The sequence below is a fragment of the Crocodylus porosus genome, unplaced genomic scaffold (assembly GCF_001723895.1).
Source record: "Crocodylus porosus isolate Cpor-Errol unplaced genomic scaffold, CroPor_comp1, whole genome shotgun sequence".
Classification (NCBI taxonomy): domain Eukaryota; kingdom Metazoa; phylum Chordata; order Crocodylia; family Crocodylidae; genus Crocodylus; species Crocodylus porosus.
Window position 1 is genome coordinate 62,332,359 of NW_017728886.1, and position 22,577 is coordinate 62,354,935.

Sequence of the window (22,577 nt, forward strand, 5' to 3'; positions counted from 1 at the left end):
GGCAGAGACGTGAAGCCAGCCTGGCTCTGGAGCAGAAAGCCCAGCCCAGGGGGGCTCTGGTTTAAGTTAAAACAGGAAGGGATCTGAGACAGACATTGCATAAACTGATTTGACCCAAATCAGTTAAGTCTGACACTACATTCAACCAGGTTTATCTCAAACCAGTTTCAGCCATTTTCAGACTGGTTTATGTGCACTGAAAATCTGTTCTGTTACAGGTTTAAACCAATTTCTGATCACTTAAACCAGTTTATGTGTAATGTCTGTCCCTAGCCAACATGTTCAATTATGTTTGTTTGGCAACTTTTGAACCATCTAGATCATGGTATATACATGAAAGGTCACCCAGACCTTCAATTCATATGCCTGGGCAGGAGTTTTTTGGAGGAGTGGAGGCTGCCTAGAACTTCCATCCCTCCTTTAGGCCACTGAGACAGAATCCAAGGGCCAGGCTAGGTCCAGATGTTTGGTGCCCCCATGGCTGCATTTGTATAAGCATCCAGGAATTGAACCCAAGCCTGCTGTGTAGCAAACAAGGATTGTACCACTGAGCCACAGGGATTCTGTTCAATTACAAATAGCAGAATAAATCATCAGAAATTAAATGTGAAGTCTAAACAATTTTTCCAGGTGATTTATTTACAAGAAGGTAATTTAACACTGATAAACAAGGTTGTGTTACTTGCCTTGTGCTACAAGACTCCTGGGCAGTCCCTATAAAAGCGGCTAGTTAAGACACTTTTATTATGGTTTCAGAGATTGATTAATTACAAAAAAGGATGAGATGAAATCACGAGACAGCCTGGAAAATTGCCACACTTTACACCACTAAATATACTGCAGGCATTTCTGATCATCTGTGTAAGTCAGGACTGTATCAGTGTGTGTCATTCAAACCTTGAGTTAATGTTCTTGAGCCAGCAGTGGTAATTCTGAATTCTTTTCATTTTGATAGACTGATACAGCACATCACACTTTACTCTTATATGAGTGTATTTAGGACTCACTAGAAAATCCTTATTAACTTACTTTATGCCTCCCAGGACATCCAGTAATAAAATCGATACATAGACATATCAGCAAGGAAACACCCAAGCCAGATAGCATTTCTAGGGTCGTGGGCTAGATGGTATGTTGCCTAGAAAATCAACTGCTATATCAGTTGTGTTTATATATGCATGCACACACACATGCACACACACACAAAATATGTAGAGACCCCACGTTTCTGTTTCTGTCTCTGCTATAAGGCTCTAGCTAACCTGCAACATGCCACTAAAGCTCTTTGGGATTCAGTTTCCCATCAGTCAAGTACTCTGAGCTCCATAAATAAAAGATTAAATAACTGCAACCTACAGTGACTTGCAATTAAAAGAGCAATATTTACCACACTTCCTACTCTGTGGTTCTCAGAATATTGCTTTTATTTGCAGTAGTACCTCACAGAGGAGCTGAGTATGTAGGGGCCTCAGGGCCCTGGCCCCCTCAGGAAGAAGGCTGTCATCCGAAATGTGTAAAATTTTCCACGTGTCCATCATCTTAGGCCCACCCTTGCAAAAATAAAAGTCTGTGCCTATGGTACCTCAGATACCCTCTAGTTCTTCCCTGATCTATCAGACAACAGAATCACCTGGGAAATGAAAACCCCAAATAGATCCTGAGACTCCTGTTCATGTCCAGCACCAGGTATGGCTCCCAGAGCTTTGTTTAGAAGGTCTAGACTTGCAGTGGTTTCCAGCAGTTGTTGCCTGACTTGAATAAAGTCCTGGCACATAAACAGGATTTCTTTCTTTGGCTGCACTGTGCAATAAAGAAGATGGTAGCAGCAGAAATAGCAGATTTAACACACAGGTCAGGAACAGGTTTTTTTAAAAAAATTAATTGCCTATAAAATGGAAACAAAACACTGATTTATCATTGCTGCCAGTTCATTGCAGCTGAAGGCTAATTTTTAATTATACCTTACATAGTATGGACAAAACACATGGGGAAGCTGTCTGTATTGCTACAGGAAAACATCACTGATGAGTTCTACTGCATTGACCTACCAACATATTTTTCCACTGTAGCATACAATGTCTCTTCCTTTTCATGATGAGAACTCAAAATTTGAGCAGTCCTAGAGACTCAAATTTCACCTAATCCAGTATTGTTCCTGCCTAGCACTGTGAATTTTAATTGAATATCACTGAACTGCTGCTATTTTAAAAACAATAGCAGAAGTGGGGGCCATAGTAGAAGCATTCACATTCCGACCCCCATCAGGTAATAACACCCGTGAATTCTGCTAACAGTCCAAAACATGATTTTGACCCTACAAATTTACCAACTGTAACCAGTCATAATGCCTTGTGACCAAAGTAGATGCCAGTCCTCCTTAGGGCCAGCACTGACAATACAGTCTGCAAATCTTGAAGGGTTTTCAATAGTGAAAAAAGAACTGCTCGTAAATCTGTGTAAGAAAGTCCAGTGCAATGTCTCATGCTTACATGAGAGACACGGATGGACTCATAATAATCATCCTTCAATAATTGGAATGACTATGGCGATTGAAACACCGCACAAGCAATTTGGAAGTGCCACATTTGCTAAAACTGGAATGGCCAAAATTTCTACAGCAAAGACTGAGGAAAACCACATTGAAGGATCAACTTCAACAGAATCACAATCATTTCAGCCTCCAAACCACCTAACATGGGTTTCACCTTTACACATATACCAGGGATCACTGGGAATAAACCATGGGTGATCATTGATGACTTTAACAGCCACAGCACTCAATGGCTACAATGAGATGAGTGGGGCTACAAAATGAGCCCCAGTGGGGCTACAATGAGACCAATAAAGGTGATGAAGCAGTAAAAGCTTGGTCATATGCATACTAGCTGAGTTTGATTCATGACCCAAAGCTATCTAAATCATTCAACAGCGGCCGCTGGAAAAAAGGATATAACCCAGACCTTTTATATTCACCAGCAAAACCACTGCTGGGTTAAGTAATAAAATAGTATTAGACCCCATTCTACATTCTCAACATCAACCAAGTGGCATTCAGATCAAAGCCACAGTAACACCTATGAACAGTGCCATTTTGCTGACGTTTTAACCTTAAAAAGGCAAACTGGAAAGGCTTTTCAGAATACTTTCATGACATAGTCAAAGCCATCAAAGCATTGCCTGAGAACTATGACCAATTCATAAAAGTTGTACAGAAATCTGCAAGGCAGAACATTTCATGGGGCTGTTGCAAGAATTACAACCCAAGCCTTACTCCCCAAACCACTGACCCATACGGAGACTACAGACAACAGTATGAACTAGACTCTTTTCCCACAAACACCATTGCTACAAGTGAGAAGCTCGTGTTAGCCATCACAGAAGACCACAGGAAATCCGGGCAGACCCAGATTGAGTCAACTGATATGACACGTAATACCCTTGCCAACCACAGGGGTTAAGTTCCTGGAAGTTCCTGCAGTTGGTAAAACTGTGGTTGGTATAACCAGAGGATTATGGGAAAAATGGGGTTAGGGACTTGAATGGAGCCCTGGTCAGGCCAGGGTGTGGGACCATCCAAGCCTGGTGGCAGCAGGAACTACCCACCCATACCCCTGGACAAGTGAGTAAGTGAGGGTACAAGGGGATTGAGGCCCTGTAGGGAGGAAGCTGGGGGACTGCTGCCCAACTGGGTGATGCTTGGGGGCAGGGGCTGCAGGGCCCCAGTGGGGAGCAGGACAGGGCAGTGGGTGGCTCATCCAGGGGAGGAAGAGGGCCACTGTGCGCAGGAGGAGCACCGCCAGGGCAGTGCAGAGTGAGCAGTGGTGGGTGAGGAGATTCCCGCATGGCTTCTCTGTTCCCTGACACACCAGGTCACGGGGGAAGGAAGTGGGGCACAGTGGCAAGTAGGCCTGCTGCTCCCTGCCATCATGGGTAGGATAGCTCTAATAGCAAGGCAGCAGTGAGGAGTGGATGTGGAGAACAGAAGCTGAGCCCTGCAGCAGCCTGCCTCTGCCCTGTGCAAATATTGGGGCCCACATACCCCCTCCTTCACTCCCCGGTGCCACGCCAGCTCGGGAGGTGCTGCTGGGCTCCAATTGCCCCATGACCCAGCCTGGCCAAGGCCCAATGCACTGTGAATAGGGCCCCGGCTGGGCCAGGTTGTGGGGCAGTTGGAGTCTGGTGACTCCTCCAGATGCGGTGCAGTACCGGGGAACCAAGGTGGGGGGGGGGCGTGTGGGCCCCCAATCTTTGTACAGGGTATGGGCAGGCTGCAGCTGGGCTCAGTCTCTGCTCCCTGCAGCTGCGCCTCACAGCTGCAGCCCTTCCCTCCTCCCCTCCTCTTCCTACCCCTTCCCCCTCAGACTCTCCTGCCTGCAGGGGAGAACACTTACACATGCGTGCACACGCTCTGCCTCTCCAATTTTTTTTCCCTCCCTCTGCCTATGAGTAATCACAGAAAACTGTGGTTATTCAAAGTTGTATACCATGGTAGGCAAAAATGGTATACAGAATATTAAACGTGGATACTCAAAACTGTGGTTGGCAAAATCTGGGTTTTACAAGACCCTTCTCAGTGACAGAACTGAATGTTGGTACTAACGCACTGAAGATCGGGAAAGCAGCCAGCCTTGAAGACATACTTGCCAAACAAATCAAGCAATCTGGACCCCAGACTTGAGAATGGTTCCTTTGCTTATACAACTCTTACACTGCCAAAAAATTCCAAAGATATGGCAACATGCTCAGGTAATGGCACATGTCCCTTCAATGGGACTGTCATGTCTTCCTCTGAAGCATCTAACACTGGCCACCATTAGAGATGAGAAACGAGCCTTGGTGATGATTCATACGGGACCCAAGATTGCCCTGTAATGCCCTTCTGATCCTTTTCTACTAATTCTCCCCCTGCCAAACTATATTATTTTGTTTACATAGGCTCTCCCATTTATTCTAGAAATCAATTTTTCTCTTCCCTAAGAGTAATGGTCCTTCTTGCTAGGTCTACTCCAGCTTAGACTGGTCAAGATATATGCCAATAGAATCAGTCTCTGTCACCTTAGGTTGGTTTTCACTGACTTAGTCTGTTCGTTTGCATATTAGAAACTGATGCCATGCTTCTTCTAAAAGGAAAAAGCCGAACCCCATATTTCTACTTTACTTTTTTTCCCTATTTTAAAAATGCCCTACCAGGTTAGAAAAATTAACATCTTCTTCTCTGTAGGATCTGATTTATCACTGCATTTTCTGCTCTGTGGAAGTTTCAGCTGTTTTACTAACAAACTCAGGTAGACACTGACTGTTGTTCGCAGTTCAGTAAGCCTGATCACCTGTAACAGAATAGCAGAGGTAAAGCAGCCTCCCTATCCCTCACTTGACTATCTATGCACTTACTTTACTGAAGCTGCCAGCAGGAATGCCCACAGAGCTTCTGTATGGGTTCCTCTTGGTTGGAAATAGCATTTCATTTAGCAGTGTCAGTAGCAACAGCAGGATTCCTTGAAGGAAATGAAAAAAATACATTTTTTTATATAATACACAGGCCTGGATGCATTCTTTACCCAAAGCATCTGGGATCACTTTACATGCCAGGCAGAAGGGTAATGGAGTCTCTATTAAATAGTGTGTCTGTTTGTCTAGGAAGGCTATTAGAGATCTAATCTAACACAGCACATGTTCAGGATGCTAACCTGTACTGGTCTACCTGTGAGATTATTCCTTTGGCAATCCATTTCAAGCAAGTGCTTAAAATGGGGCTTGATGATGAAAGAAATACAGATCTATTCTGTACTATACCACCACTTTATCGCCTTCTGCCTGCAATGGGAGCAGGATCACATCCTACTTTCCTCCCTGGATCCTAACAATTCATTAATCCTTGCAATAAAACAATTTTGTAACGTAAAATCTAAAACTCACTTGTTAACAAAAGAACCCGTCATCATACACCCCAGCCTCACTCCATCATCTCCTTCAGCATGTTTTCCCACAATACATCAGTCTACCCCCCTATCCAAATTCCAATCCACTCAGTGCTTGGAAGACTAACAAATCCAGATGCTGTACAAATGCATCCTGGCTGGAGGAGAAGATACACAAATAAACTCCATTCTCCATTTGACTTAATAGAAGAGAGACATCTCTGTCAATGGCAGCCTAGGTCAAATACATCTGGACTAAAACTTGTACAAAACATGGAGGAGGCAGTCAAAACAAATTAAAAGCACTGAAAGAAGAGGGCTGTAATCCAGCTCTTTTTTGGTCCCAATTCTTTGTCAGGGAATAATAATAATAAAAAAATCCTAATGTAATTTCCAGCAGGAGTACACTCCTTTAATGCAATTTGAATTGGCTGCCTTATTCAGATGCAACATTTCCACTGCTGAACTGGCTTGAGTCCATTCTCTTAACTGTCTCAGTAATTACAAATGCAATCAGAACATACCACCAGACTTTCGCTCTGGCCTATTAGAACTTGGAGTGATTCCAGTTTTCAATATATAAATGAGAAGAGGAGGCCTAGTTCACAGCAGAGGGCACATTTTTAGGATATAACTGAATGCATTAATATATTAGTTTTGGAAGGAGGAAAGAACAAGATACACAAAAAAAGTCTTATTTGGGGCTTCTCCCCCTGTTCCCCCCTCCCCCTCATTTAAGTCATCTGGTCTGGCTGTGCTCAGCCTGTTTATAACTTACTTAGTCCCTAATGGCCTAAGTAGACATCAGCTATTCAGGATTATTGATAATTTTACATTCTCCACTTATCTGCTTCACTTCAGTTTCCTGCCAGCACCTTAAACTGCCTAGAGTGGAGAGTTCAGTAACTTGTTGCTCTGTGTCTTACATATAATAGGACAGTTTACAGGGGAATAGACAACAGCTTTTCAGGCTATGACTCAACAAAACGTAGCCATCTCCACTGTAAGCATGATGGCATCCTAAGGACAACGCAGAGAAAAGCACTTTCAAAACTGAGAGGACCAACTAAACAATGCAGAAAAGATGAGCTGGACTTTATAATTAAGGTCAGAACATAAAGCAGGGAAGCTGATGGGCATCACCAACAGACTTTCTTATTGGAAGGACTTGGCTCTGCTGTAAAGACTACTTCTTTAACTCAGGTTTGGGTAACTGCCAACAACATTTGAATATGTACAATATTACCTCATGGTGAGAGGTAATATTCTGCATATTGCAGAAGGAGCTTGATGCTCAGTTTCTACCATTACTAATTAGAATGCATGCTGCTTGGATGAACCTCTTTAAGGAGATGCATCACTTGAGAAATACCAGGAGGAAAACAAAGCACGTGCCTACTTCTTGTTTCTTACGGCATGCCCTTCACCATAGTAGTATAATGTCTCCGGTAGTATACTGTCAGAGTTAGAGCATTGCACTGCACAGGCTAAATTCTAACTTTCAAATGACTGACTTAAGGCTGCTGTCGAAGTTTTAGCTGTAATATTGTATGTATGATTTAGGTAGGTACTTTCAGAGACCTCAGTATTGTATTGGGACCCCAATGCATGGTACTATGCTCCTTCAATGTGCCTCACTTTGGTTACATATAGGCCATATTTAGATGACACTGCTATAGCCTACTCCTTGACAGGGCCAGCCCATCTTATCCTGCAGCTGCAAGCAGCCCCACAGCCAAGGAGCTGTTGCCCCCTCGCCCCCACTGCCTGCACCATGCTTAAAGGGCTCGATGCAGGCAGGGAGCCCCTTCCTAACTGAGTGGGGGAGGAGTTCCCGGCTCCACTCCCACCTCAGCTCCAGCAATTTTGATTTTTTGACTGATCAGGGGCATCCAAAACTACATCTTGCAGGGGGCCCCTCAAAATTGTGGGCCGGCCTTGCCTCTTCAGCTTCTACCAACATGGAGGTTAGGTAGGTGCTCTTCTTCCACAGGGTTTAAAATATCAAGGAAATGTACACAAAACACACAGATCTAACTAAAAGGTGATCATTTATTAATTCCTCTGCTTAAAAAAATAAATGATAAAGAAGACTGATCATCTAATCAGTGGGCTGGACTACAAACAATATTGGTCTCATCTCACAGCAGCATAAACAATGCAGGTAAAAGATAGCCATAGCAAGTAAATGAACTGCCTTTATTAGTTTTTTCACTAGTGATTTCCAGTATTGCCATGAGCATGCAGAATGAAAGCAAAGTCTTCTACACATGTGGGGAAAGTGTATATATCAGTTGGTTGTGTTAATGCATTATCACCTTTAGAGAAGTAACTGTATATATGACTACCATTGCAGTGCTGTCACTGGTACATGTGATTCATGCATTTCAAACATTCACGTATAGTATTTAGCATAAAGCAGAACCAAGTGGCCAATATGACAATGACAAACTATTCTGAGGCCTATATCCCTGAATTGCACACATCACTGTATGTAGCGTTTGCTTTGATTATAAATTTGGTTGCATGTAGCATACTCAGTGCTGCTCCTGTATGACATTCACTCATTAAAACTTGCTAGTAAACAAATACATAATTACCCTGAATGCTATTAGAGCTAACATATCTTTTGACCAATTTTTTCCAAAAATAAAACAAAAATATATATACAACCTATGCAGCATGTAGATTGAATGGGAATCGATTAACATAACACCATGAGACTAGTTCTACAGAGATGTAAAAAGGAGAATATACACTCAATAGTGATGAACGCTAGGCAAGACTAAAAACAGACAGCAATGGATAGGACAAAACAGGAAATCTGGAGAGAGTGAAGAACGTGATCAAATAACAGGGATTAAGATTAGGTGAACAAAGGAAAGAAAAGAGAGAGCAATGGTTTCTGGAATTGAAACTAAAGTGAAAGTCAACATGCAAATGGCCACATTGTAATCTTCACCACAGTTTTTAAGTAATCCTGGGAAATCTAAAAGAATCAAGTCCCTGCAGCATCACTAGTAGCACGCAATACAGCCAACTTGACAAAGGGTGAGAAAATGCATTAATTCTTTGTCTTCTTCATGACTGATCCCTCCTGAGACAGGGAGTTTCTCCAGTTAGTTTATCCAGTTTGGCTTTTTTTGTCTTGCAATTGTAGGCCCTGTGTGATCCATCAGCATTTTTATATACACACACACACATTTCTACAGCTCTTCATCTTATCCACTGTACATATCGTAGATAATGTTGATCAGTTCCTTTCCCTGATTTGCTGCCCTTAAAACCGCTTACTGGACAGCATCTACTGAATCCACCCAGGAGTGTTTTTAGCTAATTTGTATGTCACTGAAGCGGTCTTTCATGCGATACAACACATACGAAGTTCACATTGTAGTAAAAGAGTAAATAATCCCTGTAAACACAGCATCTAGGATATGCTTTGTGTTTACATTGAGAAAGTCTAAAAACAAAAACCCTGAAGAGTGTACATTAGATCTAACAGTGCTAAGTCGAGGTATTGTTGTCTTGTCGCGCAATATTCCTGGTTAGTGAAATTCAGTTTCCAGTGATTTAATGTTGGACTTATACAGAGTAGTTCTCACATGCAACCATGTGAAACACAAATCTTACTGGCAAACTCTGTTTGACATTTTTCTATTAAGACAGGATGCAGTGGTCCTATTTTCTTCCAGTTCGACTTGATTTAAAAAACAAAAACAAAACAAATTTCAAATAGCCATCAGCAGCATGATATTTTTTTCACACAGAGGTTTTTTGTACATGTCTCAGTCCTTCTTGTAGTGATGATAGTGTAGCACCTGGTGTACCTGTTATGTGTGGGATGCTACCCACCGCCATTTTTCCTTCATGTGAAATAGCGACACTGTGTAGAGTCAATATAACAATAGGAAGTACATCGTAATTTTCCATAAGACCTAAGATAAAAAAAAGCATGCATCAGTTACACAGAACATTTAACCATTATGATGTATTTTAATTTAATGTATAAATACTGTATTTGCACTAGCTCTGACCAGTCTCACAATCATACAAAAATTGGGCTGGAAAGGATCTAAGGGAGATCATCTAAATCCCACTCCCTCCTCAAAGAAGGATCTTCCCAGATAGCATCTGATGAAGCAAGCTGCTGCTTGCAAAGACTTATGCATCTCTGATTTAGCTAGTTCATAAGATACAAATCTACCTGGCTTTAAACCATCCTAGCCAAATGTTTGTTTAACCTGGTCTCAAAGACTTCCACTTAGAGATGTTGTAGAATCTATTCCAGGGCTTAACTTTTCCATAAAAAGTTTTTTCTAATATCTAGTCTAAATTTCTCCTGTTCCAAACAATCAGCCATTGTCCTCTTTAGCCTCTTAATTTCTATCATATTGTGCATGGGATCTGGCAGTAGCTTTCTGTAAGAATCAAGTCTATTCCCACAAAAATATCAGCAGAAAATTACAGTTTTACAGAAATTACAGAACCCAGAGGATCAAAGGGGTCACAACTAGAAATGTAAAATTTCTGGAAATTTTAAAGCCATGGAAAATTTTCCAGAAAAAAAACAGAACTTTTGGGGGAAATTGAAAAATATGCAATACTTATTTTCTTAGCAAACTTTACAGATTTAAATTCACGTTACTACTTTAAGAACATAAAATGTATTATGTATAACTTTGTTTGCCCATTAAATTATCATGTTTGGTATATTTATTACATTTAAAAGTATAGTTTATTCAGACAATAATTACAAATTTACTAATTGAATTTGCTTTAAAATTCAATTTACTTTAATATTCAATTTACTTTAAAATGTTTTTTAAAGTTTTTATATTTGTTACAAATGGAGCTACAAGCTGCTGAACTCTAAGGAACCTAGCATCTCTTAGTTTTTGCAGGTTTATGAGAAGCAGGCAAAAATTAAAGTTGAAAATAGAAGAAACTATGAACTTTATAGTAAAACAAAGAAAATTATTACATATTCTGGACTTAGTCTCTTCCATAGCGTCAAACAGATACAGAAAGCACTCATTTTTAGAAAAAGAGCTGAGAAAAAAAGGAGAAAAAAGCCAAGACTCATTGAATACAAATTTTGCTACATGAAACTTTGTCTAATCAGTAGCATTTTCTGAGTTATCACTATCAGCATTTTCTGCTTCTTCTGCTCCTTCTTATCCTTCATTTTTATCATCTTCCGGGATTTCTGAAAACTGAAGGTTTGCCCGGATTGAGACAAGCTCTTTCACATGTTAGTTTGTTTCTTGATTTGGTGCGAGTATTTCCAGACAGACCAGTTTCTTTCACTTGCTGCAGAAGATGGAGGAATCTGAAACAGGTGAGAAGCAAGAGGAGTCAGAGGCTGTGCCCTGCAAAGGCCTTGCCACCATGCTGCAGGAGCGATATCCTTGGCAGAGTCCCAGACTGCATTCCTGGACCAAATACCTGAAGATGTTCTGCATTCTGCAACATTTAAAAGTACACTGCTTGTTTTGTAATCCAGTCAAATGCAATCTCTAACATTTCTGCCTTTGAATCTTGGATCCAAGAGATTTGCCGCGGCATGAATTGATTGCCAACAAAATTCTTCCCGTCTGTTAATAAAGTCTTTCACTTTTTTTTCTTCTGTACTTGTAAGTGGAGACACATTTAGATTCTTAAAAACAGTTGATTTTATCTGGGCCATCTGGTAAGTAATGTCTGACAAAAGTGCACTGTCTGATCCAGATGCAGTGATTGCTGAAGAAATTAGCTTTAGAAATTTAGCTTCAGGGAGTTCTGCAGCTGAACCCAGAAGACATCCTCATCAAGTACAGTGTTCCTTACTCTTCAAGATACTTTAAGATCCTCAGTTATTACTGTTTCTTGAAGAGCTACTTTTTTTTTAGTAAACTTTCAAATGAGATCACTACTCCACCCCATCTAGTTTTACTACAAAGTTTGAGTGTCACTATTTTATTCTTTACATTCTTTTCTTCCTGCTTCTTCTTAAAGACTGCAGCTACAATATGAATAGCTTTTACACATTTTATAACTTCTTTTGCTCTTCTATAGATCTTTTGCAGAGTGTCCAACTTCATGATGTTATTAAGAAGAAAGTTTAGCCCATCAGATGCACATCCTATTGCAGTAATATGTGTATATTTATCCATTATGATCCCCCATGCTGCTTTCATGCTACTTGCATTGTCAGTCAGCAAAGCAAATAACTTTACCACTCCCAATCTTCTGTAGGACTTCATATATTTTACTAATGATATAGTCTGCAGTATGCCTGTTTGCTCCTGTTTCATTGTTTCTGTAAAAAACTGGCTGAGGTGTTGTTATCACAAGATTTATGATTCCTTCTCCCCACACATTTGTCCATCCATCTGTAAGTACTGCAAGACAGTACTTCATTGATTTTTCCTTGCACAGATTGTATTACACGTTCATATTCTGACTCTAAAAGAAGCTTGCTCAAAGAATGTCTGTTGGGCAAATGGTATGATGGTCTTAGTCATTTAAAAGCTTCCTGCCAGTATGCATTCTCAGTTATTGACAATGGGATCCCAGAAAACTATTGAAAGAGCTTGGTCAATTTTTTCCTGATCTTCAAGGTGTCATCTTGTCTACAAATGATATCATTGAGAGTCTTTTGTATACAGTTGGTTGCAATATTTGGTTACTTGAGGATGCTGATTGGACAACCTTTTGTAATGCTGATGTTATAGAAGAAGCAGCAGCAGCAGTAGGAGGACTTCTGGATTGAGAACATTGGAAAGAGCTACTTGCACTTTCATCATCATGATTTACTTCCTCCTCACTTAGAAGGATTTTTTAATATCTGCAGAACACTTCTTACATATGAGGATGTGTTTTGGTCATCCTAGTAGCATTTGGAAATGCATATCTCATTTGACAGTATTTGCAAATCACATTTTTTTCTCAGAATAACTTGCAGTGTGGAAATGCTTCCATATGCTAGAAGTTGGTTGCACCATTTTGCTGAGTAAGAAAAAAGAAAAATGTAATTTAGTGGCTAGCTTGTATATATAAACACTAAGCTACAGCATGTACAAATTTGGTAATGGATGGAGGAGAGGCCTCCTCAGAGTTAGCTGTGAACAACTTCCCTGCCTTGCCTCACTGCTAAGGTTGGGTGATTTGGCACAAAATATCACATTGGTAAGAATTCAGTTATGAACTGCATAGGTTAAGAAAACATACTAATGCAGCTAAAATATAGTTTACTATACTGAATTCAGAGAAATTTAAACTCTTACCTTTCAATGAGGGAGTATACTTTCTTTCAGCTCCATTGTGCTGCTTCTGTACTTCTGTGGATCTCGAGGTCACAGGGTCAGGAGGAGGCAGGTGTCTTCCACCTCCAAAACCTTTAAACTTGCTTGGTCTCCTCTCCTGAGGCTTTTGAGCAAGCAAGGCAATAAGCTCCTGGTTTCTAAGGTGTACAAGAATAAATGAATGCTACTGCCAGTGTCCACTCCCAGTCCTCTGAGCCCTAGTCAGGAGGACTGGAACAGATCCACCAACCTCTAGATCAAAAGTAAAAAATAGAGGAAGTCCACAAGCAAAGGTGGCACTGAATCCTTCTTCCTCCTCTTGTGAAAATGGCAGCACCCCTGGGGGCAGAAATGCATCTCGCACTTGCATTTGAAAGTTGTACTGTACTGCTTGTCCTCGGTGTACAGGAATTGTAATGGTCTGATATTGTAGATAGTCTTGCATAAAAGTCTTCCTATTACATAGTTATTAGAAAATAGTTTTGGGGAGTAAAGGGTAGCAATATACGAACACCTTGTCTTAAAGATTTTATTGATCATTCTAAAAGAAAATACTTCATAAGAGGTTTTATTAATTTTTCCAAAAATTTTCAATTTTTCAGGAAAAAAACAAAAAAAGTCCTATGAAAAAATGGGGGGAAAACTTTTTTTTTCCCAAATTTTTCTGGACCTTCACATCTCTAGTCACCACAGCAAATTCAGGTAATGGGATAGGAATCTGAAGTCTCCATTTAAACCATACTTAACATAGGTCTGTGACTCTGACATCTCCTGTTCTGCAATTTCCCTTTCAAACTTTTAAAAAGTTTTGCTGCCTGAGAAGAGTAATCCTGATTTTTTTAATATGTGGAGAGTCCTGACCCCACTGCTCACACTGCATATGGACTCAGCAAGAGAAGGCTGTCTAGCTTGCAGACTTGGTGGCTCTACACTATGGCTGGCAGTGTGATCTCAGGGCTGCTGTTGGCCCCCTTTGACTAGATATAAGCATGGGCTATTGAGTGACCATGTTTTCCTCCTCCTTCCTCCCGCTCCCCAGTGCAGGTATAGCTCAGACGGGCTCCTGAGCCCACCTGGCCAGCAGCAGGGTTCCAAGTCAGAAAGCATCAGGGCAGTGCTGATCCCACAATTTTGGCCTATATTTCTTTCTGAGGATGGGTCTAGCCTCTCCTGGAAAGGCTGCCAGGACAGCAAGGTTGGGAACATGAGAAAAGAAAAGGGCCGGCTGCTATAGCCCAGGGCTTAGCTTGCCAGGGGGCTCAAGACCTCTGTCTCCTTTTTCCAGGGGCCTCACTGCTATGTGTCTAACTTTTTTAATATGGGGTGGCCAGGACCTCTTGGCCCATATCTTATAAGTTATCTGAGAGAGAAGGCTGCCTAACCTATTTGCTTAGTAGCATTCACTGCGGCTGTGTGTTGGGGCTGCCCATGGTTACCTCTGGCTGAGCACAGGATCTCTTTTGGTGCAGCCATTTTTTTTTCACCTGTGGTTACTCCATGGCCCATACCATGTATGGACTCAGAAAGAGAAAGGCTGGTCAGCATGCCTGCTCGTTGGCTCTAGGGCTGGGAATCAGAAGAGCATGAGATGAGGGGTGCCTATGGCCAACACTGGATTACTTGAATTAGCTTCTGTGACCCCTTTGTTCTTATGGGTTCTTTGTTTCTCCCAAAACTGTCATCCTCCTTCCCCCTTACCTCTCCATCCTCTTTTTCCACCTTTCATATTGAAATCACTCACTCCACTTTATACACTGCTTTATGCTGTCCTTTCACAGTGTCTGATGAATTAAACCTGAATTTATGAAAACTTGTACTCTCTCTCTATATACATCTTAGTTAGCCTTTAAGGTTATACCCTATATATACCCTACCTTCTGGACTAAATTCCACTTAATCAAAAAAGCATTTAACTCTTATTTGGGCAACAGGCTTCCACTGATTTCAAGTATTGAACTGTCTTTCCCTTGATTTCAAGGGTAAGAAAACATACCTATCATGGAGAAGGACACTGAGCTACCTTGAAGAAAAAATCTGCAGATTATTACCATCTCCTCTGTGTGGGGGACGGTACAGGGGTGGTAGAGATTGGAGATTGTTGTATCTTCATTTAATTGAATTGAGCTATAACACAACAGAATCAAGAATCCAAACCACAGATTTTATATGTATGCAATATTGATAAGATTTTTGTTTTTTACTACTGAAGTGATCCTTCCCCATCTCCCTCTATGTGGAAACTGGGATTTCTAGAACGTGATTCCTGAATATGAATGTCTCCATTTCTAGGTTTTGGATGCTTCCAAGGGGCTACTTTTTGCTTCAGGAAATGGTTGTTCAACCCTTCCTGAGAAACAGGCCCTTTAAGACATCTCATTTCCGTAAACTGGCTTTTTTGTAGATCTTGTCCTGAGCAACCTTTCGTCTCAAGTTCAACCACTTTTACAGTGGACAGTTGCAACAATTGCAATTTGAGGATTAACACAAGGGCTAGTTTGCAGAAATGCTCTGTGGTTTCTTATTTCTGTCAATTAGCACATCATAGTTTTATGAACCCTGAGAGCTCTGCAGATAATTTTGTTTACAAATTAAATGTTTCCTGTTAGATAGTAATGATACCTGACAGTGAGATGGAAGAACTGAAATTGGAAGCAAAATGCTGGCCAGAGGAAGACACTTACACAAATACAAAGCACATCAACAATAAACAGATGTTTCAAGGAAATACACTGCCAAGCAAAATATGGCTTTGAATTTTTGCAGATAATTCTGGTCTTTGAAAATGCTTGAGCTAATGTATAATTGACTGCTTCAGAACAAAAGAATGCCAGACTGTAGGACCACAGACTGCCCATATCAGAGTTGAGCTACAAAGGAAGCAGGTGGCATTGTGCCTCTTTTTTCTTCTTTGTGATATAATGAGTAGTCTTATCTACACTTGAACATTTTATGAATAGAAAATTAATTTAATGATAGCATCACAAGAGTGGCAAAGTTGAGAGACTTGAAAGGAAAGGGATTCTTTGGGATATATTTGCAGATTAAGGACAAATGTATGTTCCCAGGCACAACACATATGCTCAAATCTCATTCACCAAAGTAGGAATCATGTGCATATCACTGAAGGGACAATTTAGTTTCAAAAGTCACTATAATGCAGTTGGAATATATACCATTTGCTTTCCCTCAATCTTAGTAACTAGAGACGGAATAAAATAATCTCCTATGATAATTTGTTTTTAGGTAATGAAGGTAGGTTTGTCCATACCCAGGGAGATATGTTTTACATGTCAAATATCCAAAATCTTTTCCATCACAGTCTTCTACTCCTTCATGTCGGTAGCCATCTCCACAGTAAGCACGACGACATCCTAAGGACAATGCAGAGAAGAGCACCTTCAAAACTGAGAGGACCAACTAAAGGATGCAGAAAAGATGAGCAGGACTTTATAATTAAGGTCAGAACATGAAGCAGGGAAGCTGGCAGACATCACAGAAAGACTTTCTCATTGGAAGGACTTGGCTCTGCTGTAAAGACCACTTTTTCTTTAACTCAAGTTTGAGTAACTGCCCTCAAAATTTGAACACGTACAGTATTACCTCATGGTGAGAAAGTGGAGTTATTTCTTATTCCAGCTAAAAGGAATGAAGATAGTGGTGCTCCCACCAAAACAAGTGAGAATACTCCCATTTTCTGAAATGGAACCTGACCTAGCACCATGAATAGAGAGACTCCGGTATTGTACCTGTGGGTGCAGGCTGGGTTTTTAATGGGCACCACTGCATATATCTTCATAATTTTTGGCTAAATCAGAACTGGATTTTGAATTTAAGGTCTGTGATTTTTCTAAACATAAACTTAAAAGTTGGGAATGCATTCCTTCAGTTGAGAGCCAGAAGTCAAAGGGAGTTGAGTCACTGTTAAACAAACTATACTGATTAAAAGGGCATGCAGAATTGGAGAGCTGATAACAGTTATTAACCATTTATTTCCTAGAAGCCAAGGTGAGCTCCTCCACAATGACTCATTAACTGTGCCAGCAAGCTGTTTTGTTAGAAATTATTGCTTCTATATATAATTATTCTATTAACAAGTAAATCCATTCAAAAGTTTACTATTTTGTTTTGATTCAGTCAAGAGAGAATAATTGGCAGAAGCACAGAGGTTGACAAGAACAAGATGATAACTACTTTTTTGTTTCCAGGTTTCAGGTCACATCGGTGATAATCTTACACCATTGGTGACAACTTACAGATCATGGAACTCTATTCATCTGAAGCTATGTTTAATTTAATATGATGGTGTACTGGAGACTCAGCATATTTACAAAAAAAAAAGCAGCTTGCAGTTTTCAGTTAACAAAAACCTATTCAGCACTGTGAAAATGACTCCTTTTGAAATAAACAAGTAGAAAGCAGGAAAGAGTTTCTGTGCAATTGGGTAAGGAGTGAAGTGGCACATACAAAACTTTTGAAGGTTATGAGCAATGCTTGTATGCTATCCTTTGACCTGTGCTTTTAGTGAGCAGCAAAGTGAAAACCAAGTTTACTTGGTGTGTAAAACTAGAAGTGAATATAGTAGGTTAAAAATTGATCCCACTGAAGACAACAGCAAATCTCTGATGGTTCTGAAGGAACTAGAATCTGGCTGATTATTAATCCTTACTATTATGAACAGATACATATATAGTTTCTTATTTTATAAAGCAGAGCTGCTGTCCCAATACTTATTCGTGATTTTGGAAGGGATAAACGGATTTTGCTTACCTAAAATCATTCTCTATTTAGTCTCAGCTGGATAGAATGGTTAACTTTTACTTTCAGTCCCAGATGTTTGTGCAGTACACTAGCAAGGGTCTAATCTTGGGCATGACATCGCACCACTTTCTATGTAAGTTCTGTATACGTAAAACAATTGCAGGATTGAACCCTTGAAAATATTAGCTATGATGCTCCGATATACAGGTGGCTGAATTTTAGCAGTGAATGAAATAGTTCCTGTTTGTCAAACCTGAGAAGTATTTGGAAACCTTTGAAACAAGAGACACAACATTTATAAGGTATTATTTTCTCCACTGCATGTAATGTTTGGCCATCTTATTTTTTGATAAAAATCAATTCATATTGTAGCTATTGGGCCTTCATTTTTAACATCTATATTCAATATGCATACTTATAGTTGCCTAAAGCTCCCACATAAGATGTAATGGAATGGTCATTCTACTGATCCTAGGATAAAATCGAAGAGCATTTATACACGTGCTCCGGGAGTGTGGGAAGAGAGGGTGGCGGGCTTTAATTAGAGCTGTTCTAATTCAAATGCCCAAAGCGTCTCATGTATCAGTGCTCCTTTACTGAAAAATGGCAGTGGGGGCACTTTAACTAAAGCTCATTAAATGAGCTTTAGTTAAAGCACTCCTGCCACCATTTTTTCAGCACAGGGACACTCATGCATGAGATGCTGGAGTCTGCTGGAGTGTGGTAATTATCACACTCTGGCAGACTTGATTAATAAAGTCTGTATTTACAACACATGCGAGCAGCCTTGCTGCTCATGTGTAGGCACCCTAAGGGACTTTTATGTAATATAGAGAACAGCATTTGAATGGGTGTAACTCACTTATACAGTCATCAGTCACAATAGTATTGCCATCATCACATTCTTCCCCATCCTGGATGATCCCATCTCCGCAGGTACTTTCATCCTCTACAGGATAATCCACAGGATAGAAAGGAGTAAGCTATCCAAACAAACACATAACAGTTACCCAACCTGAAATATAATCATCTTTCTCAACATTAGAAAATGAAGTGAATGTTTTCGCTCGATCTGAGCCTTCAAGAGGCCGAGGCTAAAACCACAAATTGGTTTGGCCAACTACTTGAGCCAAGCGGGAATCTGAAGTATGGATCCAAATTTATTCATAGTTTAGAGGATGCTTGGATCTGAGGGTTGAGGTTAGTTCTTTCCCCTAATGCAAAGTTAGGGAAGTTCTCAGAAACTTGCATTGCTGGTGAATTTCTGTGTACTACTTTACATTATATCCAGATGGCATTAGCTTAAGGTATGAAATAAATAGTATCCCATAAAGTCAGACAAAACCTCTAATAGTCACCAAGAATCTGGCTTCAACTGGATTTCAGGGGTTTGCACAAATCATTTTCCCCACATGACTTCATACTCTTGAATTAGCTTAACAAAGAACACTTCAGTAAACTAAATCACAAAAAGGAAGCTTATAAGAAGTGGAAACATGGACAAATAATTAGGGAAGAATATCAAAGCATTGCTCAGGCATGCAGGGATGAAGTCAGGAAGGCCAAAGTGCAATTGGAGTTGCAGCTAGCAAGGGATGTGACGAGTAACAGAAAGGGTTTCTAGAAGTATGTCGGTAGCAAGAGGAGGATCAGGGAATCTATGGGTGCTTTACTGAGTGGGAGTGGCAACCTTGTCACAGAGGATGCAGAAAAGGCTGAAGTGCTCAAGACATTCTTTGCTTCAGTCTTCATAGGTAAGGTCAACTCCCAGACTACTGCACTGGGCAGCACAGTTTGGAGGAGAAGTGAGCAGCCCCAGTGCTGAAAGAACAGGCTAGGGACTACCTAGAAAAGCTGGATCTGTACAAGTTCATGGGGCTGGGCAGGATGCACCTGAGGTGCTGAGGGAGTTGGCTGATATGATTGCAGTCACTGGCCATCATCTTTGAAAACTCATGGTGATCAGGAGAGGTCCCAGATGATTGGAAAAGGGCAAACATAGTGCCCATATTTAAGAAAGGGAAGAAGGAGGACCCAAGGAACTACAAACTAGTTAGCCTCACCTCAGTCCCTGGAAAAATTATGGAGCAGGTCCTCAAGGACTCTGTTTCTAAGCACTTGGGGGAGATGATTAGGAACAGACAGCATGGATTCACCAGGGGCAAGTCATGCCTGACCAACCTGATTGCCTTCTATGATAAGGTGACTGGCTCTGTGGATACGGGGAGACTGGCAGATGTGGTGCACCTTGATTTTAGTAAGGCTTTTGATAGTCTCCCACAGGCATTCTCACAGGCAAGCTATGGAAATATGGGCTGGATGAATGGACTGTAACGTGGATAGAAAACTGGCTGGAGCATTGGGGCCAGAGAGTAGTAATCAATGGCTCAAAGTCTAGCTGGCAACCAGTATCAAGTGGAGTGCCCAAGCAGCTGGTCCTGAGACGAGTTTTGTTCAATGTCCTCATCAATGACCTGGAAGACAGCATAGCGTGCACCTGTAGCAAGTTAGCAGATGACATGAAGTTGTGTGGGGGGGGAAGATATGCTGTAAGACAGGGCTAGGATTCAGAGTGACTTTGACAAACTGGAGGATTGGGTCAAAATGTATCTCATGACATTCAACAAGGATAAGTGTAAAGTTCTGCACTAGGGATGGAACAATCCTGTGCACCACTACAGGCTAGGGGCTGACTGGCTGGGCAGCAGCTCTGCAGAAAAGGACCTAGGAGTTACAGTGGACAACAAGGTGAATATGAGCCAGCAGTGTGTCCTTGTTGCCAAGAAGGCAAATGGCATACTGGGCTGCATTGATAGGTGTGTTGTCAGTAGGTCAAGGGAAATGATTATTCCCTTCTATTCAGCAATGGTGAGGCCACATCTGGAGTACTGCGTTCAGTTTTGGGCCCACCACTACAGAAAGGATGTGGACAAATTGGATACAGTCCAGCGGAAGGCAACAAAAATGGTGAGGGGACTGGGTAATATGACTTACAAGGAAAGACTGAGGGAACTGGGCTTATTTAGTTTAGAGAAGAGAAGACTGAGAGGGGATTTAATAGCAGTCTTCATCTACCTGAAGTGGGGTTCAAGAGAGGATGGAGCTAGATTGTTCTCAGTGGTGGCAGATGACAGAACAAGGAGCAATGGTCTCAAGTTGCAGCAAGGGAAGTTTAGGTTAGATATTAGGAGGAATTTTCTCACTAGGAGGGTAGTAAAACCCTGGAACAGGTTACCCAGAGAGGTGGTGGAAGCTCCATCCTTGGTGATTTTCAAAACCCAGCTAGACAAAGCTTTGGCTGGGGTGATCTAGTTGTGGATGGTCCTGCTTTGAGCAGGGGGTTGGGCTAGATGACTTCCTGAGGTCCCTTTCAACCCTAACTTTTCATGAGTCTATGATTCTTTTAATGTTGCCAGCAGATTGAGGGCATTGATTCTTCCCCTTTATTCTGCACTGGAGTACAGTGTCCAGTTTCAGGCCCTCCACTACAGAAAGGTTGTGAACAAGTTGGAAGGGGTCCAGTGGAGGGCAATGAAAATGGTTTAGGGGCCTGGGACACATTACTTCTGAAAGGCTGAAGGAACTGGGCTTATTTAGCCTGCTGAAGAGAAAATGGGGGATTTGATAGCAGCCTTTAAGTACCTGAAGGGTGGTTACAAAGAGGCTGGAGCTTGACTGTTCTCAGCAGTGGCAAGTGGCAGAACAAGGAGCAATGGTTTCAAGTTACAGCAAGGGAAGTTTAGGTTGGATATTAGGAAAAACTCTCTCACTAGGAGGGTGATGAAGCACTGGAACTTATTACCTAGAGAGGCTGTGGAATCTCCCTCCTTGGAGGTTTTTAAACCCTGGCTTGACAAAGTCCTGGCTGGGATGATCTAGTTGAGGATGGTCCTGCTCTGAGCAGGGGGTTGGACTAGATGACCTCCTGAAGTCCCAACCCTAATTTTCTATGATCCGATGACTTACAGTTGTGCATATGAGCCATACACTCAGGAAACAGCTTTGAGTTCTGCTCTCTTCTGGGCTAACCCTGAAATATGTCTGCCAGTCTGTTTCACAAAACTCAGCCCTGCCATTTTTCTTTTTGAGCCTGGTTCACAGGCAGATATAAAACCTGAAACTTTTGAAAAGTTAATGCCTCCAGTAATTCCTGTGAATAAGTTCTGGAATTTTACTCAGATCTAACAAAACTTGACTTTTCAGGAATAATTTCTACAAATGCTCAAACAACCTGCATGAAAGCTTTTCTGTTGTTTTTTATTTGCTCAGTAATACCTAAAGTACAGATCTTGTTTAAAGAGGGAAAGTAAATTATAAATCTGATGTCTTCTGAAATACATTGTTACCTGGATTGGAAGCCATCCAACAGTATCCTTGAAATAGAGTGATCTCTGATCTCTTCGAAAGGCTAAAGCATTTTTAGTGTTCAGCCGGTCTAGCTCTTCTTGATTGTTCACCACAAAAATCTGGGACATAGAAAAGGAGATAATTGGGAATTCTTTCAAACAGTGTATCGGGTTGCCACAAAGTCTAGTTTTCCAGGGGTAACATATGTCTTTACATATGTTAATAATCATCCAGAAAAAGATTGTGACAGGTTGAATTCAAAACAATA

The 22,577-nt window shown here is 41.1% G+C and overlaps 1 protein-coding gene across 3 annotated transcripts in view; it reads right to left on the reverse strand.

Annotated features, from left to right (window-relative positions):
- Window positions 1–7,950: 7,950 nt before the first annotated feature.
- The window catches only part of COLQ (collagen like tail subunit of asymmetric acetylcholinesterase), an 82,673-nt gene continuing 68,046 nt past the window's right edge, over window positions 7,951–22,577 (reverse strand). For 2 of the 3 annotated variants that reach the window (XM_019535458.1, XM_019535451.1), the window contains 4 exons: window positions 22,309–22,428; window positions 18,825–18,945; window positions 16,473–16,575; window positions 7,951–9,856 (listed from right to left, as the gene is read on the reverse strand). In XM_019535458.1, coding sequence (XP_019391003.1) covers window positions 9,787–9,856; window positions 16,473–16,575; window positions 18,825–18,945; window positions 22,309–22,428 — 414 coding nt within the window. In that variant the 3' untranslated portion in view covers window positions 7,951–9,786. Of the gene's footprint in view, window positions 9,857–16,472; window positions 16,622–18,824; window positions 18,946–22,308; window positions 22,429–22,577 lie in introns of all 3 variants that reach the window. The other variant, XR_002101197.1, reaches the window with a different exon arrangement.